Source organism: Neoarius graeffei, chromosome 18 (assembly GCF_027579695.1).
Source record: "Neoarius graeffei isolate fNeoGra1 chromosome 18, fNeoGra1.pri, whole genome shotgun sequence".
NCBI classification, from domain to species: Eukaryota; Metazoa; Chordata; class Actinopteri; order Siluriformes; family Ariidae; genus Neoarius; species Neoarius graeffei.
In genome coordinates, this window is record NC_083586.1 from 52,805,347 (window position 1) to 52,824,914 (window position 19,568).

The 19,568-nt window shown below is 41.7% G+C and overlaps 1 protein-coding gene across 1 annotated transcript in view; it reads left to right on the top strand.

The window, feature by feature from the left end:
* Positions 1–19,568, top strand: part of prkx (protein kinase X-linked) — a 119,299-nt gene that overhangs the window by 32,693 nt on the left and 67,038 nt on the right. Inside the window, exons 2-3 of the mRNA XM_060898992.1 lie at positions 12,633–12,801; positions 13,003–13,266. Of these exons, the coding sequence (XP_060754975.1) occupies positions 12,633–12,801; positions 13,003–13,266 (433 nt within the window). The remainder of the gene's footprint in view (positions 1–12,632; positions 12,802–13,002; positions 13,267–19,568) is intronic.

Consider the following 19,568-nt stretch of genomic DNA (forward strand, 5'->3'; position numbering starts at 1 on the left):
GGCCCCGGCTGCGTCATCCCGGGCGACGTCACGGTCCTCGGATTTCTCTCCATAGGGGTTTTGGTGAACTGCTCTTAGTCTGGCCTGTCACCTAGGACCTGTCTGCCTTGGGAAACCCTGACAGGGGCATAATGCCCCCGACAACATAGCTCCTAGGATCATTCAAGCACACAAACCCCTCCACCACAATAAGGTGGCAGTTCAAGGAGGGGGCATACGGTTTCTACCAGCTTTTTTAGTTTGTGTATATTTTCATTGTAAATAAAGTGTAAATATAGTGTTGTCAAGTTTGCTATCTTAGTTCCAGAAATGTCATTTATTTGAGTGACTGAACTTGAACTTGAGGGGGCTAGTCAGCTAGAAAGCTGCGCACGGATGCCAAGCATTGTTGATTTAATTTTGGCGAAGTCATTTGCCAGTCTTCCTTTCGAGGAAAAAATTAAAATTAAAGAGCAGGGTAGACCAACGCCTCAAATTGACTTGGTGAAAAAGGTAGGGAATAATACTCGTTCCTTTCAGCTCTCCTGGTATGAGAAAGTGAATTGGCTAACAGCAAGTGACCCACATCAACAACAGTAAATAGGCTACTTTAGTAATATGTCATGGATGGACCAAAAATATAGAATCTATTTAAAATGTTTATGCTGAGTATATTATATTGGAATATATATTTCTCTGGATATGAATTAAACACCGCTACAATTTGGAAAACATTTTTAAACAAAAACACAGCCGAGAACATTTCACACTACAGACCTGGATTAAAAGTGAAGGGTTATCAAAATTGTCAATAAAACATTTCTCAGTCAAAATAAGTAAAATATAGGGAAAGTGTCATTGAATGAAATGTGTGGCACCCAGCTCTATGTTTGGCTTCCCAAGGTCAGTGCTTGTGCCTATTCCAGAACACTCTGCTGTTACTGCTGAGGTTCCTGACAAAGAGCTGCTTTCATCTCATTATCTCTAGCCGCTTTATCCTGTTCCACAGGGTCACAGGCAAGCTGGAGCCTATCCCAGCTGACTACGGGCGAAAGGCGGGGTACACCCTGGACAAGTCACCAGGTCATCACAGGGCTGACACATAGACACAGACAACCATTCACACTCACATTCACACCTACGGTCAATTTAGAGTCACCAGTTAACCTAACCTGCATGTCTTTGGACTGTGGGGGAAACCGGAGCACCCGGAGGAAACCCACGCAGACACGGGGAAAACATGCAAACTCCGCACAGAAAGGCCCTTGCCGGCCACGGGGCTCGAACCCGGACCTTCTTGCTGTGAGGCGACAGCGCTAACCACTACACCACCGTGTTGCCCGAGCTGCTTTCAATAATGATCAATTTTTAAACAACATGCCACAATTTTAAAATATAAAATGTTAAAATATACCCCCCCCCAACACCACCATCATGTATATTGGACAGTAGGCTAATGGGCCAAAAGAACCTGTTATTTCACAGTTTGTGACCCTGCCAACAATCAGCCAGATCAGAGGCAAGAGTATGGGCAAAATTTGTGTTTTTTTTTCTTTTTTCTTTTAAAATCTGGAAATATCGTAACCGACCAGCCTCCCCTGTTTGAAAGACTACCAGCCGCCACTGATATCTCCATAGGTGTATAGAGGCCCATTTCCAGCAACTCTCACTCCAGTGTTCTAATGGTACAATGTGTTTGCTCATTGCCTCAGAAGGCTAATGGATGATTAGAAAACCCTTGTACAATCATGTTAGCACAGCTGAAAACAGTTGAGCTCTTTAGAGAAGCTATAAAACTGACCTTCCTTTGAGCAGATTGAGTTTCTGGAGCATCACATTTGTGGGGTCGATTAAATGCTCAAAATGGCCAGAAAAATGTCTTGACTATATTTTCTATTCATTTTACAACTTATGGTGGTAAATAAAAGTGTGACTTTTCATGGAAAACACAAAATTGTCTGGGTGACCCCAAACTTTTGAACGGTAGTGTATCTGAGAGAAATGTTGATATTCTCGATGTATTTGTTTGGTTTTTAGTGACGTTTCTGGCTTTTCATTGTCTGTATAAAAGACACGTTCTTATCAGCTTATTGCAAAATTGCCTCAGTAATTAGCTGGGCTCTGTATAGCGTCCATAGTTTTCAATTGCCTAGCGACAGTGTCCTCATAGCTGACTACTTGAAGAGAGAGCACATCAGTGTTCTTATTGAATGTGCGTACATTTTATTTATTAAAATAATTTAGGAATTTGTTTATGCACCAGCTGTATGGCGAAAACGTTTGCAGCGTTCTTGCGTCTGAGAAAATTAAATACGATATGCTGCATGAGAAATTCTCCACGTTGTAAGTGAATTTCTTTCATTCGGTCACATGACCCAAATGAACTCTGTCAGATCATGCTCACTCATCATCTCATGTGCTCCTGCTTATGGTTTCGACACACGCGATTTGTTTCCAGAGTCAAATAGCTGCTTGTTGAAGGATTTTCTCTTTTCTGCTGTATGTGAAAAAATGTTGTGTTCCAGAATTCCTGCTGATAATGAAGCATGCCTTTCTGTATTCGCACTCCACACAGGGCTTTCTCATGGTAACTATTTGTGCTGGAATGATCTGCTGATGGTCTCCATGGCGAAACACATTGTTCGTGTTGTGGGTAAATGGGTAGGAATGTGCGTTTTTGGGCAACATGCGAATGAGAAATCCGAGAGTCCGTTTGGAGCATGAGATCATTTTGTCTGGGAGTGTAATTTGGAGACCTGTTTAAGAAAACACCGGGACAGCACTTTCCCAGTTTTTGATCAGTTTGAGTGAGAACTGGATTTATTTCAATTGGAGACATGTTTTGAAGAGCCTAACAAAAAATGTAGGTGATAGGTTTTGATCTGTCTGTACCGAAGGAGGCTGGATTGACAAAGTATGAACTAGGAATGTAGACCTCTGGCGCCTAGAAGATTGTGCCTCACAGATCGATCCTCACAGACACAGCTGTGCGGAGACGTTTCTCAGTTTATTGTAGGACAAACATGAGAACATATTCACGTTCAAGAGTGTTGTAGCTATGCGATTTGGATGATTTTAAGAAGCCGAGTTGTCGGTGTGTGACAGGGTAACGGAAAAGGGAGATGAAACATTACACCACTGGTTTAGACTACACTACTGTATGAAAGAAGAGACGTGTACCATTACATCACCCATTGGGATCCTAGTCTTGTGAAAGAAGAAAGACATTACTGGTCAACATCACCTTCATTAAGCAGAGAGCAGAATGTGCGAGCGAAGATAAATCTCAAGGATTTAGCTAACCCAAGTAAATAACAATCAGAACATTAGTGAAGCTTTTCCTGTCAATCATGGTGTCAAACAGGGATGCATTCTTGCCTCAACATTGTTTTATACTCTACCTTACAGCAGTCCTGACCATGAGTTGGCCTAGTGGCTAGCATGTCCACCTCTCGACTGGGAGATCGCAAGTTTTAATTGCGGTCTGGTCATACCAAAGACCGTCATAAAAATGGTATCTACTACCGTCTGGCAAGACGTGCTGTAATACAAATGCAAGTGGGGAAGTCAAACCCTCGTGATTACCAGAGGACTAGCCCCCCCCACTGTAACCCTAGCTATATGAGGGCAATTCCATGTAAATGTCAACCTTACCATGCAAAAATAAAGCAACATGTAATACATCAAAACCACTCCCAGAGATATCACCTAGGCCTGTATTTTACAGATGTGAATAAGTTGAACCAATTTGTAACCAACCTAATATGTCACTGTCAGTCTTTCTTTCTTATAATGTAAACCCCAAGCTAAAATCAACTTTGATCATGTACAATTCTATATTATTGCCACAAGCCACAGAAATGTATGCTAAAATCCACAAAACAGCAAAACAATAGCCATCCTAAATATTATTTAAGAACTTTGATAGTTTTAGCTGATATTTAGAGTTTTTCAAAGGGTTATGGTGGTTAAATTGCTGATTTTCTAAACATATGCCATGTCTATTTCAGACGCGTCACATCCATAACGGAATTTCGTCACATCCATAACACTGACTTTTCCTTCTGAAACTCTGCATGAAATACAAAATATTTTAAACAAAGATTTTTTAATATTCACCTTGGACCCCTCTATCAAACGGATATCTCCATTTCGACATTAGGTTTACAATTTCACAGAGTTTGATAAAAATGTACAGTCACCCAAGAAAAGTGATACTTTTTCTGTCACATCCATAACGCATCTTTTATTGGCATTTTCTGGCATGCCCTAGATGTACTATGGGAATTGTTCTTGTTCTATCACTTCTCCAGTATGGTACAGCCTTAAAATATGCAACACCTGTTTAAATACTGGGAGACAATAAAACATGCACTGGGTCATTTGTTGCCATTTTGAGTTCAAGTGTCACGTCCATAACGCTGGAATTGCTCATAAGCAAGAGGCCGAGGGCTATTGAAACGGAGACTGGCGCTGCACCCATGTGCTTTAAAGAGTTGGTTAGTACTGGGACAGGAGACTGCCTGGGAAGACCAGATTCTGGCATGAGGGGGACTTTGACTTTACAGCAGTCCAAGAGACTACAGGCACTAACCTAGATAAAGGAGTCTACATCAGGACTCGATCGGAAGGCAAACTCTTCAATCTTGCCAGACTCAAGTCCTCAACCAAAGCTTGGCAAATTTGTGTGCAAGAACTGCTGTACGCAGATGACTCTGCATTTGTAGCAACAGATTTGGATGCAGGAAATCATTGATCACTCTTGCCACAGCTGCAACCCTCTTTGGATTGAAAATCAATACCACAAAAACGGAACTCCTGTACCAACCCTCACCTGAGCCACAGGCAAGGTCAGACAAAGTTGTTTTGGTCAGTGGAATGCCTCTTGGGAGTTCTGGGAGTTTCATCTACAGTAGGGAAAATAAGTATTTGATACACTGCCGATTTTGTACGTTTTCCCACTTAAAAGAATGGAGAGGTCTGTAATTTTTATCGTAGGTACACTTCAACTGCGAGAGACAGGAAAAAAAAAATCCAGAAAATCACAATGTATGATTTTTAAATAATTAATTTGCATTTTATTGCATGAAATAAGTATTTGATCACCTACCAACCAGCAAGAATTCTGGCTCTCACAGACCTGTTAGTTTTTCTTTAAGAAGCCCTCCTATAGACCTCTTCACATGTTTGTAAACAAACCGACCGTTGCCAGGATGCGCGCGCAGCCTGGACTCAAACAATGGCGCTGCCCATAGACCGGCATTATGAGCTGTCCGATTATGCCAAACAATTGTCATTACAAGATCGAGAATGCTACATAAATAAGTCAACTCTAACAAGTGGACATCGCCTACCGGATCCGTATTTAATTAAAGAGTGGACGGACGATGTTAGTAAGTTCCCTGGTATACAATGGCCAGATATATACTCGTACCTTATTGACCAGACTTCAGTGTACACCCACGAAAAACTTCGTGCCTACAAGTCTTTAGACACATATGATTGTTATGTGCGGGCATGTACAACTTGATTAACAATGGGACATTCATATTCATTTTGTTTTAATCAAATTATGCCAGTGATGTGATGGCAATGTGGCTTTAGCTACAACAGCAAATACCAACACTGAACAGCAATTTGCAGGAGGGAATGGCATGAAAGGAATGATAGTGTAAAGAGTGCAGCTAAGAGAAATCAGAGCTGCGTAAAAAGCGAGAGGCAGAGAGCAGAAATGAAACTGAACGGGGCGGGAGCTAGGTTAGAGCAGTCAACGCAAGTTGGCATTTAGAGTGAGGGCACACAATTTTACCTTTCCATCCTTGCTTTAAAATTGTGATTTTCGGCATACACAAATAATAATGGCACAAAATCTGGACTGCTTGAGTCAAGCGAGACCTCTCCTACAAACAAAATTGCATGCAAAGCTAAGTTAACATGCTAACAATATTCATTACATTGTGTAACTATGACCCAGCTAATCAGACAAACGTTACCAAAGTATTTTGCTACATCAATAAACGAAGACTAGAAAGAATAAAAAAGATTTAATAAATAGCCTGATCTTAGCTGTGATGAAGTGGGCGCTGCAAACCCGTGCATTTTTGATGGTGCTTTCATCCCAGTCTACACGTTTGATGGCTTGTAGTCATAGACGTCGGTGATTTTTTTTTTTTTTTTGGAATGGGTGAGATCCTGCTGGAATTCTGAACATTTTAACCCCATCACTGCTACGATTCTGACACCCGACAACACAACAACTAGGCATTTCTGAGTCTTTTTTGGGTCCAGGCTGCGCACGCAATTTCCGCTTGCGTATGAATGACGTTTACTGCGAAGGGGTCTATAGACACACAGGTGAACTTTTTGTTTTGACGAGGAGTCAGATGTCACGATGCATGATTTCACTTTGCAGGATAATAATTAGGGCTGTAACGATATGCGTATCGAAATCGCGATACGCAGAGCCACGATCCGTATCGCGATACAAGAAGGCAGAATCGCGGTACACCCTTTCAAACTTCTCCTCAGCCCAAAAACAGAGGCGCTTCCAAACTTCAATTTATGAATACTTTACTTTTTATTTAAATTACATTTTAAACTTGCTTAAATTACTTTTTTTTTTTTATATCTATTAGTAAGTCGTTTTTTTCACCGACCTGCGACAATCTTCTGCGAGTCACGCAACGTCCACACTCACCACTGGCAGAGCATTCATTTCTTTTAAGCGGTCGCCATTCTGGTTGCGACGCGGGGAGCGAATCTGTAAACAAGCAGCTCATTGGCTGGCTAGGTGTGCCACAAGCCAATCACTTGACCGGAAAGGCATGCAGTGTTGCCAGATTGGGCAGGTTTAGGTGCTTTTTGGCTGGTTTTGAACATATTTTGGGGTGGAAAACGTTAGGAATATCTGGCAACACTGAAGGCATGTCTGCTTGGGCGGAAGCCTTCTGCGGCAGTTACATTTTGACACGCGAGCAATGTTTCACCATAAAAATTCCGTAATTTCCATCTGTTTTCTGCGATCACAGAAAATCATTGGCCCTATGAGAGTGAGACAGTGAGAGAGCCACCCCCCCCCAAAAAAAAATCTTAACGGATTTACACGATTTGGAAAAATGACTTTTTCAGAACCGAAAAAAACAGAGCTTCCGGCTCAACAGTATTATTTTGAGAAATAAAACAATCTTTGGATATACATTTGTTCATTTTTGCATACATATTACTCATTCTCTGCAGTGGTCTGAATTATTTGTTATTAAATAGTTAATGTAAGTAAGTAAATGTTAATAAGTCAAATTTACTACTTTTAAAAAAATATTTAAAAAAAAATCGTGGGTATATCGAATCGTGGGTCAAAAATCGCGATACGAATCGAATCGTGAGTTGGGTGTATCGTTACAGCCCTAATAATAATTGAAATATGCTACTACCGGACTGACAGTTCCGACCTGCATCACGGAGCGGTTGCCTGTGTTCCTTAGGTTGCCAGCACTAACTTTTTTTGTTGTCCGATCAGACGATTACCCTTAGTTTTACTCGTCCTTGCACAGACTTTAGTCGTCTCGGATGATCGGACATGCGGTTTTTTGAGCACCGTATCCAAACCATGATGATTTTTATGATTAATTCAGATTTAAATGACGTACGTTATCAGTGTCTCTACTAATGAGGAACACACTATGTTCAGACGAGTCCTTCCAGACATCGCTGAAGTATGTTTCAGACATTTCATATGATCTCGCGTCGCATCGACTCTCGCCTTGAGTTATGACCTTGCTACCAGAAGGCACAACTGACTCAGATGTTGTTGCTCATGCTTAGGCATTCTCCACTTGTTCCTTCATGCAGTTGTCCTCACTTATCGACAGTTACTTGTCTGTCTGTGTGTAAGAATGTAGACCCAGTGGCACTTTTTTGAACAATGATTCCTTCCTTGTATGAGGTGACAGCATTCCATTTCAGGGTTGTGATATTCCCTCTGCGTTTCTTTGCAAGGGTAACAGAAGATTACTTTCGTTTCCGTAAAAACACAACATGAAGTCGAAAGGGATGATGAGTTCAGGTCGCCTTACACTGTTGGAAGGAGTCTCAATGTTGTCACTTTTGTTTTATGTTTTTACACTTCTCGGTAACTACGTTTACCAAGCTGGATTGTTTTTGGTTTGTTTTATTCACTTCTAGAAAGAGAATAAGAGGTTGATGAGGGAGTGGCAGTTTATAGCTGTGATAAAGAAAGTGAAATTGGAACCTAACTTGTTCTCTGGCATTAAATGTAATTATAAATGGATAAAACGTACAAAGCGTCCTTTGTAGGATAAAGGGAATAAACCTGGGTGTGCTGTTTACAGGAAGTAATCAAACGCAACTCTGTTTTTCATGTCAGGCACCACCTGGTAGTTGATTATTCTGAGATGGAGTATAACTTGTATGTAACTTATTGCAGCTGGCAGAGCGTCAGTACTAGTTCCTCCTCTGATCAATGATTGATTCATAGGCATGATATTTAATTTAGCTCTTTTTTTTGGCTATGTTAGTTACACATAGTTTACGTCTCGGTGTAATGGCAGTCATCTCATCTCATTATCTCTAGCCGCTTTATCCTTCTACAGGGTCGCAGGCAAGCTGGAGCCTATCCCAGCTGACTACGGGCGAAAGGCGGGGTACACCCTGGACAAGTCGCCAGGTCATCACACGGCTGACACATAGACACCGACAACTATTCACACTCACATTCACACCTACGGTCAATTTAGGTGGGGTTTACATTAGACCGTATCAGCGGATCATCAGATTAACGTTTTTAAAAACGATTAGCGTGCACACAGCAACGCCAATACACGGATACGCTAATCACATGACTAATTCGGCACGCAAGTTGAAATGTGTCAGTGCGGCTCATCGCTTCCTCCTCAGCGGCTGCGCTCCAAATCACTCCGCCCTGAACAGCGAGTGCCCGCTGGAGGGTGCGCACTCCGGCCCTGCGCAGCTCACAGAGCGCGCGAGTGAAGAGCACGAGCAGTGATTCGGGACTGAGCCGCTGTGCGCAAGTCACTTACCACTTGCAAGTGGAAGGACGGCAAGCTTAAAGACCATCATAACTACACAATGGGCAGTGTTTGCATCAGTATTTGCAGTATTTTCATACTTTTATACTCTAATGAAAGGTGATACAAGGTGGAAGTCCGTGCCGTTTTTCAGCAGTCGCGTCACATGACCAACGCCAGCGAATCAGGAAGGTGGATGTCAGAGTGACGTTGTCCAATGACGACGCCAGCTAGAGCTCAGCACAGCGTATCCGCGTATCTCAATGTTTACACAGCACCGGATCAGACACGATCTGGATTGAATACGTGGACCCTGGCGGATTCCCGTTTCCCGGCGGTTTAATGTAAACGGACAGTGCATCCGCGAAGAAAACGAGACAGATACGGTCTAATGTAAACGGCCTTAGAGTCACCAGTTAACCTAACCTGCATGTCTTTGGACTGTGGGGGAAACCGGAGCACCCGGAGGAAACCCACGTGGACACGGGGAGAACATGCAAACTCCGCACAGAAAGGCCTTCGCCGGCTACGGGGCTCGAACCCGGACCTTCTTGCTGTGAGGCGACAGCGCTAACCACTACACCACCGTGCCGCCCAAGTCATATGGCAGTCATAATAATTCTATTAGTTGTTATGGTGACAGAACGATGTCTTGCCCAAGGCTCAGTTGTCATTAGTTTTTCGGTCCATGAGCTGTTTCGGTCGGGAATCAAACTCGTTTTGCTGGCTGAGCACTGAGTCCTTTCAGTGGAGTTGCTCCAGATTAGGCAATGAATCTGGGACTAGGAATACTGTGGGGGTTGGGGTGTTTTTTCTTTAAAAAAAAAAATGTTAAAGGTGAACGAGTGTTTTAGTATGTACTGTTATCACATATTAATAGTAATACGGTAGTGCATTGTGTGCCTTGGTTAAAGGTTAACTAATCTGTTTTTTAGAATTAGGAACTGGGTGTATATGGAGCTCCTTGGAGCTTTGCTTGTGGGTTTTTTTTTTTTTTTTTAAATGGGAGGTTTGGGTCGACCTTGCTGTTACCCTTGATCATGTGTATAGTGTTAGATCTATTACTCAACGAGGCCCCGAGTTCCCCTGTGGGGGAGCCTCGATGGCTTTGTGCTAGTCTCCATGCACTCATTTCTCAAACATATTCATTCTCTCTCTCTCTCTCTGTGTGTGTGTTCTTATACACATCGTTTATTACTTGTGCAAAGTGCAGGGAAGAACTTCTAATATTCATTCCACCAGTCACATCAAGTAGGCTTTTTTGTCATCCTTCTCATCACCTGTATCATAAGGAATGAATCGTGTTCCCTCAGAATCGCAGAGCTACTCCATGAAAGACAAGATAACTAGCACAGTGACATCATGGGATGGAATGGAATAACGGTTTTATTCTATCCACATTCCACTGGATTTTGAGAAACGGAGCATTTTTATTTTTTGCAAATTCAACGAATAAAAACTAATACTGAACATCCGACAATTTCCGCTTAGGCGGACAACTTCTTCAAAACCTATCGATGGTTGCATGATTTGACTTGAGTGCTTTTAATTTTTTTTTTTTTTTAATATTTTATTTATTTATTTTTGGTAGAAAGCGCTGTCGTGCTGAGGTATAGAAAAGCTTTCGACGTTTATTTAATGCTTCCTTGGACATTTCAGTTCTGTAATTTTCAAACGTCTTTTGAGCTTTTGAACAGGTCTTTAAAAAAAAAATCAGCAAATTTCAAAGATGAAGAATGTTAACAAACCGGCGGAATGACGGTAGCAATTTGTGGAAACTGCAATAATTATTCTTGGGGGGCGTTCTTACCATCAAATACTTTTCATTTCATATTTTGCTGCTTCAAGTAGTTTTTATTTCATCCTTGGTTGGTTCTGCAACCCGTTCCGCCATTTTGTTTTTCTGTACTCACGGTATAGGGCAATTCCATGTAAATGTCAACCTCACCATGCAAAAATAAAGCAACATGTAATACATCAAAACCACTCCCAGAGATCTCACCTAGGCCTGTATTTTACAGATGTGAATAAGTTGAACCAATTTGTAACCAACCTAATGTGTCACTGTCAGTCTTTCTTTCTTATAATGTAAAACCCAAGCTAAAATCAACTTTGATCATGTACAATTCTATATTATTGCCACAAGCCACAGAAATGTATGCTAAAATCCACAAAACAGCAAAACAATAGCCATCCTAAATATTATTTAAGAACTTTGATAGTTTTAGCTGATATTTAGAGTTTTTCAAAGGGTTATGGTGGTTAAATTGCTGATTTTCTAAACATACGCCATGTCTATTTCAGACGCGTCACATCCATAACGGAATTTCGTCACATCCATAACGCTGACTTTTCCTTCCGAAACTCTGCATGAAATACAAAATATTTTAAACAAAGATTTTTTAATATTCACCTTGGACCCCTCTATCAAACGAATATCTCCATTTCGACATTAGGTTTACAATTTCACAGAGTTTGATAAAAACGTACAGTCACCCAAGAAAAGTGATACTTTTTCTGTCACATCCATAACGCATCTTTTATTGGCATTTTCTGGCATGCCCTAGATGTACTATGGGAATTGTTCTTGTTCTATCACTTCTCCAGTATGGTACAGCCTTAAAATATGCAGACACCCGTTTAAATACTGGGAGACAATAAAACATGCACTGGGTCATTTGTTGCCATTTTGAGTTCAAGTGTCACGTCCATAACGCTGGAATTGCTCTATATGAGCTGATTATATCTTTAGTAGTAGAGTATCCAATCGGAGCGTGCGATTGCTCATATCCAGTGAATGTGGATAGAATAATAAACAATACACTAAACACCAATCTCTCTCTCTCTCTCTCTCTCTCTCTCTCTCTCTCTCTCTCCACAGTACAGTTTTGATAAACTGTTATTAGTCCTGAGCCGCAGTATCAACCTATAAAGTCGAAAAGTAATGTTACCAAATGTTAAGTTTAAGGGTACCAATAAATGTCCAGTCACGTCCGAATGGAAAAACTGCAACACTGATTGATTAATCAGGCATGAGTGGAATTCCTGGATCAGATCAAACCAGTGGGCGTGCGTGGTCTGATATAGTATTTTATTGACTAGCTATATACCCCACCCCCAAATTGTCATTTCTTTGTCTACCTGACTATTGTGTTTGACTTTTAACCTAAAACAAACAGCGTCGGTGAAGAAAGGGAGTGTTGTTCATGAATGATGCCTGAGCAAGCATCAAGACAATAGTTTTTTTGTCATCCGAGATTAAAATGAACCCAGCAGCTCTGTGACGGCTTCCTGTCTTTTTTTTTTTTAAAGCATGGGCTAATGGCATTTACAGCATGTTGAACTGCATGAGCTGTCAAGCACTGCCACTATTCGACTATCATTTGAGATTCACTGTGAGACATTTGGCTAGTAGTTAAGCACATGGTTGAAATTTTTTTTTTTTCCTTTTGATTCCGATCAATCTGTAATAAAATGTCTCTATCATCGCATGGGATGATGAGAAAGTGTTCAGTCAGATAATGATAGGACACCTTAGGAAGGTGCACAGGTTATAAAGCTAATCTTCTAATGGCAGCTCTCATCTCCTGTACTTTGTGTCTCTGACAGGCACAGGGACATTTGGCAGGGTTTTTCTGGTCAAGGACAAGAAGACGAGGGGTTTCTTTGCCCTGAAAGCCATGAAGATCCCAGACGTCATCCGATTAAAACAGGAGCAGCACGTTCATAACGAGAAGGAGGTTCTGACGGAGGTGAACCATCCCTTCCTCATCAGGCTGTGAGTGCGATTTTGATTTCAAACACTCCCAGAAAAATCTTCAAGTTAGTCGCAGTCCCAAACAGCTTGCTATTCAGTAGTTATACACCCTACCAAGTGCCCTAGGTTGATTTCAGAAACCCCTAATGAAGCACTTGGATGCACAGGGGAAACTATTCAGATTAGTGCTTTGTTTCTAGCAAGCCACGTTTCTGTGTGCAGGTTTTGGACGCACCATGACGAGCGCTTCCTGTACATGCTGATGGACTACGTGCCAGGCGGCGAGCTGTTCAGCTACCTGCGCAACCGCGGCCGCTTCAGCAACAGCACCGGACTGTTCTACTCGGCAGAGATCGTGTGTGCCATCGAGTACCTGCACTCCAAAGAAATCGTCTACAGGGACCTGAAGCCTGAGAACATCCTGCTGGACAGAGAAGGTCACATCCGTCTCACCGACTTCGGCTTCGCGAAGAAACTTTCAGATCGGTATGTTAATGCGATCCTTTCACCCACTTGCTTTCAGGGGTGCTTGAAAGTTTGTGAGCCCTTTAGAATTTGCTATATTTCTGCATAAATGTGACCTAAAACATCAGATTTTCACACAAGTCTTAAAAGTAGATAAAGAGAACCCAGTTAAACAAACGAGACCAATATTATACTTGTTTGTTTATCGGTTGTGGAAAATTTAATCCAATATTACATATCTGTGAGTGGCAAAAGTATGTGAACCTTTGCTTTCAGTATCTGGTGTGACCCCTTTGTGCAGCAATAACTGCAACTAAACATTTGCACATCAGCTTGGAGGAATTTTAGCCCATTCCTCCGTACAGAACAGCTTCAACTCTGGGATGATGTTGGGTTTCCTTACATGAACTGCTCGCTTCAGGTCCTTCCACAACATTTCGATTGGATTAAGGTCAGGACTTTGACTTGGCCATTCCAAAACATTAACTTTATTCTTCTTTAACCATTCTTTGGTAGAACGACTTCAGACCTGCCAACCTTTACGCATTTTGCGTAGCAGATACGCATTTAGACATCAAACTATGCTGCTACGATTTAACACTTCAAAATACGCAAAAAGCCATTGATGGCTTTGAGTTCAAAGATCTTTAATATTCCGGTTCAACTGTCGGTGCATTCACGCACTAGGCAACTCGTCTATGGGTGTAACCGCATTGACCAGCAACCTGTAGAGAAAAGAAGACTTCGACCAATCACAGCGCTAGTTTTAAACTCTTCAAATAGGCCTAGGCTAAGTGGAGAGCTGAGGAGCCATCAAAACGAAAGTAACGAAATTGATTTTCATCCCTCTCGGTCGATCTTCATACTGTGACTGGTTTTACAAGGGAGGACGGTGCTAAACGCTGTTTCGAAGGTAAATGGGCAGGGCAAGGGTATTGTGAATAAAGCAAGGACAACTGTCCTAACGTCATAGTTCAAAGCACAGTGTTCCGCCTTATCTGAAGGAAATATTTGTTCCAGCTTGTTTTGATATTTGACCCAGGCTTCTCAATCCAAAAAATATTGCATAGCCTAAAGTGAAAATATACTGTAGTAGCCTACTGACGTTTCCATCCAGTCAACCGATAGACGCGTTAAAATCTTCTGAACTAGGCTACTCGTGCATGTGAGATTCAATGAGCAGCGCACCAAGTGTTTTCACGTACCGTAAGTGCATGTGGTGGATGATGTGTGTGCCTTGCAGTTAAAGGTCCCATGGCATGGTGGTTTGTTGATGCTTTAAATGGGCTCGTGGAGGCTTCCGGATGTTATATCCGCAGCCTTTCTCGAAATGAACCCTCGGCACGTAGATATAGCCTCCTGGGAGAAAGCCCCATTTCAGCGCTTTTCCCAGTGCGTCGTTTTACTAATGAGAAGCAGGAGGCGGGGAAGGGTAGAGGGCAGGGGCGGGTCTTATCATTAATATTCATGACATGTAAACGTGTTACCTCTGATTGGCTAACAGCACTGTGACGCTACCTCCAGTGGGTCAGAACAAGCGGATGTGGGTGTCTTACTATGGCGAGAGAGAAGGAACAAACCGCGAAGGGAAAAATACCGCGCGCTGACGTCATTAAGGTGCGACGCGAGGAAATAAAATAAATTCAACGAATGTTTGGGTTTTTACTGAACAAACAAACAAATAAAATGAACGAGTGACTTAAAAAAAGAATGTGGGTGTCTTTGTAAAAACTGTTTTGATTGGCTATTATAACAGAGCATGCTGCATGCTTTTTGGTTTTGTAGCGCAGAGTACCTGGCTAACTGCAGGAAGCGGTTAGCTGCACAGCTAATGTAGCCATTGCAAGGCTAACGTGGCACCGATTTTAAAACACGGCAAAACGACTTAACAGTTATACACTTACTTGTTCGGTGTTTGTTGCTGATGCGGCAGGGATGCTTGGTACGGACCCAGGCTTCAGTGACAGTTGATGTGCAAAACCTGCCCTGTACTGTCCCAAGTTGTGGAAACATTCATCAGGAAAATGCTTCCGACAAACATACACCGTCTTAGGTAGACTCGACGGCGTATTATTGGAGTAAATAAAATTAAGCCACTGTGTCTTCAGGGGCTCTCCCATCGGCAGTAAAAACAGACCCCTTTCTGTGTTGTCACATCCATGTACAGCGCAACTTCCATGTTTGGTGGCAACTTTTGAGCTGGGCGGGGCAATCCATACAGTGGGTGGGAATCCAGAGGGGGGGCGTGGGGATCATCTCCCTTGCTGACGTAGTAAAGGGAAGAGCTTCTCAACGCGCCGTTTTGACGCGCCATTCTCAAATGTTGGGCATAGTTTGGTTTACACATTATGAAATTTCTAGCCACTGGGGTGACTTAAGAAGGTCAGAGGAACTCATTTTAACGTTAAAAAACCTCAGAAAGTGAAAATTTCATGCCATGGGACCTTTAATAATACATATGACGTCAGATGAGGATACTGACACAGAGAGAGAGAGGGAAGCAAATCTAAAAAGAAGCGAGTCTATGCCCCTCAGAAGTTCCTAACGAAGTATCAAGATCAATGGCCATGCCTCCGCCCCTCTAAACTGCCTAATCATGCGTTTTGCACACTGTGCAATTATGATTTTGACATTAGCCATCAAGGAAATACAGGTAATAATATTGCTAACATAGAAATGCTTGCATTTATATACATGGGCCATTATTTTTTTTTTCCAAATTAGGCCAGGTCAGTGAATATGAATATGATAAAGGCTATGTTATTGGATAGGCCAGAGTAGCCTATAATTTTTCAGTAAATTTTTTCTGTAAGTGTGGTTATCAGTTTGCATTTACTAAATATTAATATTGAAAAATATATATTTATATAGGTACTCTGGAATATTCACTTTCGATGTTTAGTGTAGCCTAGTTCAAAGTGTAGCAAGGAGCAACAGAATCTGTTTTACGGTCAAAACTAAATTTATGAAAAAAGGAGTGTGTGTGTGTGTGTGTATTTTGCAGACTGCCGGCGTCTGTTTTAAAAGACATAGGCTATAGCCCTTTGGTTTTTCTGTTATCTATACAATATAATGCTAAATATCAAAAGGGACATAGCATGCTATTTGGGATTCTTTGTTGTTTATAATTCCCAATGTATTTAAGACACAATATGCCAAAGGCAGTACATTTATTCCTTATCTTTAAGTTTAAGGTCTGTATAAAGGACATATATTTTTCGGGCACGGTTGCCTTGTGCCAAGTGTCTTGGTGAAAGCATTGGAAACATATTCATGCCTTTTCATTAAAAGAGTTCTTGTTTTCTTCATAGTCTACTTGTATGTTGAATAACTAGATATGGTGGTGAGTGGGAACTCTGTGCTTAGTAATACATTGTTCACATGCTCACTCATTACAATCAATACTGATCAGCAAATGTGCCTGACCTCACGCCATGCTGTGCTGCACCGCCGCGATAAGTTGATACTCAATTTTTTTTCCAAGGTTGGCAGGTATGCAACTTGTGTGCTTAGGGTTGTTGTCTTGCTGCATGACCCACCTTCAGATTATGGACAGATGTCCTGACATTTTCCTTTAGAATCAGCTGGTATAATTCAGATTAATGATGGTAATCCATCCTGGCCCAGATGCAGCAAATCAGGACCAAACCTTGATGCTACCATCACCATCTCATCTCACCTCACCTCATTATCTGTAGCCGCTTTCTCCTGTTCTACAGGGTCGCAGGCAAGCTGGAGCCTATCCCAGCTGACTACGGGCGAAAGGCGGGGTACACCCTGGACAAGTCGCCAGGTCATCACAGGGCTCCACCACCACCATGTTTCACAAATAGGACAAGGTTCTTTCCCAGGTGACCCATCCAGCCACAAAGCATTTTTCCAATAGCTTTCTGATTTGTCCATGTGGTTTATAGCAAACTGCAGACAGGTGGCAATGGAGGGGAATTGCTTTCTCCTTGCAACCCTGGCATGCACACAATTTGTTCAGTGGACTCATGAGCATTTAACATTGGCCAATGTGAGCGAGGCCTTTAGTTTACTTAGAAGTTACCCTGAGCCCGTTTGTGATCTCTCGGACTATTACATGCCTTGCACTTAGAGTGATCTTTGTTGGTTGGCCACTCCTGGAGCGGGATACGGTGCAGGCTTGTAGAACTTGAGTCCAGGACTCTGACTGGTGCCCTAATTTTAAGGACTTGTGACTTGACTTGGACTTCAGCACTGATGACTCAGACTTGGACTCGGACTCGTGCATTAACTGCATTCAGCCTCCTAAATTGGAGACAAGGACTTAGATTTTTTTTTCTTTATTTTTTTTGTAACATGCCATAATAATTTGGCATAAGATATTTATATCTACTTTAATTTTTGTGCAAGAATGTCACACCTGTGCACCTTGGCATGTGCATCAGACAGACTCTTGGGCACGCTCTGGACAGCGCACACGTCAAGCGGACTCTTCATGCGCCGTAAACGACATACACCTATATAAAAACTGTGAAAATGCACTTACTTTGCAAAGTATTGAGTTGTGTTGCTGACACATTACTGAGCCTTATTTCCATGTTCGGTTTCCTGATCCTTGATTTCCGGTTTCTCATCTTTGATTCTGCCGAGTCTACGATGGCCTGTTTGTGCCTCGCTCGACCTATTGCCCGTTTCACAATTTTACGATTTTGCCTGCTATTCGAGATTGTTTACCGTCTTCCCTTGCATTAATAAACGCACCTTCTGCACTTACATCCGTCTCCCAACCATCTCTGACCGAATACTTTGCACTCCCTGACAAAGTGAAAGCACATTCATCTATTCATACGTCATGTCCAGGAACAAACTAATGTTAATGGTGCTAAAACAGCCACTGTCGAATGGTACGGTTTGAGTCTTTTTCTTGGACTCAACTTGAATAATTTTTTTTTTTTAATTTAATGACTTGGACTTGACATGGATTTGAACACTGGGGACTCGAGACTGGACTTGGACTTGAGGTTTAGTGATTCGACTACAACACTGGTACAGTGGTCTTTACACTTCCTCCATTTGAACACAATCTGTCTGAATGTGGATTGGTAGAATCCAAACTCTTTAAAAGAGGTGGGTTTTTTTGTTTTGTTTTGTTTTTTGTTTTTTTGCCACTCTGTGTAATATTGGATCAGTTTCCTCAATGAATAAATGACCAAGTATAATATTTTTGTCTCGTTTGTTTAATTATTTACCATTCAGATTTGTGTGAAAATCTGATTGTTTTGGTTCATATCTAGGAAGAAATAAAGAAATTTGTAAAGCGTTCACAAACTTTCAAGCACCACTGTATCTACACATACAGGTGAGGCAGATGAAGAGCTCAAATATCAGAGGATTATTTTGTCTTTAAAAAAAAAAACAAAAAAAAAAAACTGTATTTTCTTGGATTTGTCCTCCATTAGTTTAGTGTAATATACCTAGTCCTAAATAAGCTTCTGAAGACCTCAGTTTTTAGAGTTTGAGCTGAAATTATGGGATAATGGATCTCCTGGGGTGGATTTGGCAAGATGTGTACTGTATACATTGTTTTAATCCTCATAATTACCTACACCTTGAAATGCTTTTATTTCTTCCTGTGCCTCTTGCGGTTTCAGAATTCCTTTATGCATAAATAAAAGCAGAGAAGTATTGTACTGGGTTGTTTGTGTCGTATTTGTGTCCTTTGTGATATATGGTTTGAGGTATTCCGCCCCTCGAAAGAGTGTGCAGCTGTGCTGTTTTTCCTATAAAGATCTTTGGGTCAAACAGTCACACTCTTAACAGCAAAAACAACAAACTCGAAGGGCACTTAGTAGAATGTATATCTCCACCAAGCTGCATATTAGAATATCCAGATGTTTTTACTGATGTATCCAGATTTGCATCAAAATTTAATCAACTGTTCCTTCGCCCATGGCTCACCTTTCCACCAAATTTCATCCAAATCCGTTCACCACTTTTTGAGTTGTTTGGTATTGGGAACAGCCAAAACATCCTGGATCTGCAAACATACCTGGATCCGCATACATATCCGGATTTGCGTCCAAATCTAATCTATTGTTCCTTGGCCCCATGGCTCACCTTTCCACCAAATTTCATCCAAATCCGTTCACTACTTTGAGTTACGCTGGGTAAAACAAACAAACGGAGGTGAAAACATAATAAAACAATCATCTCATCTCATTATCTCTAGCCGCTTTATCCTGTTCGACAGGGTCACAGGCAAGCTGGAGCCTATCCCAGCTGACTACGGGCGAGAGGCGGGGTACACCCTGGACAAGTCACCAGGTCATCACAGGGCTGACACATAAGGGGTGTTC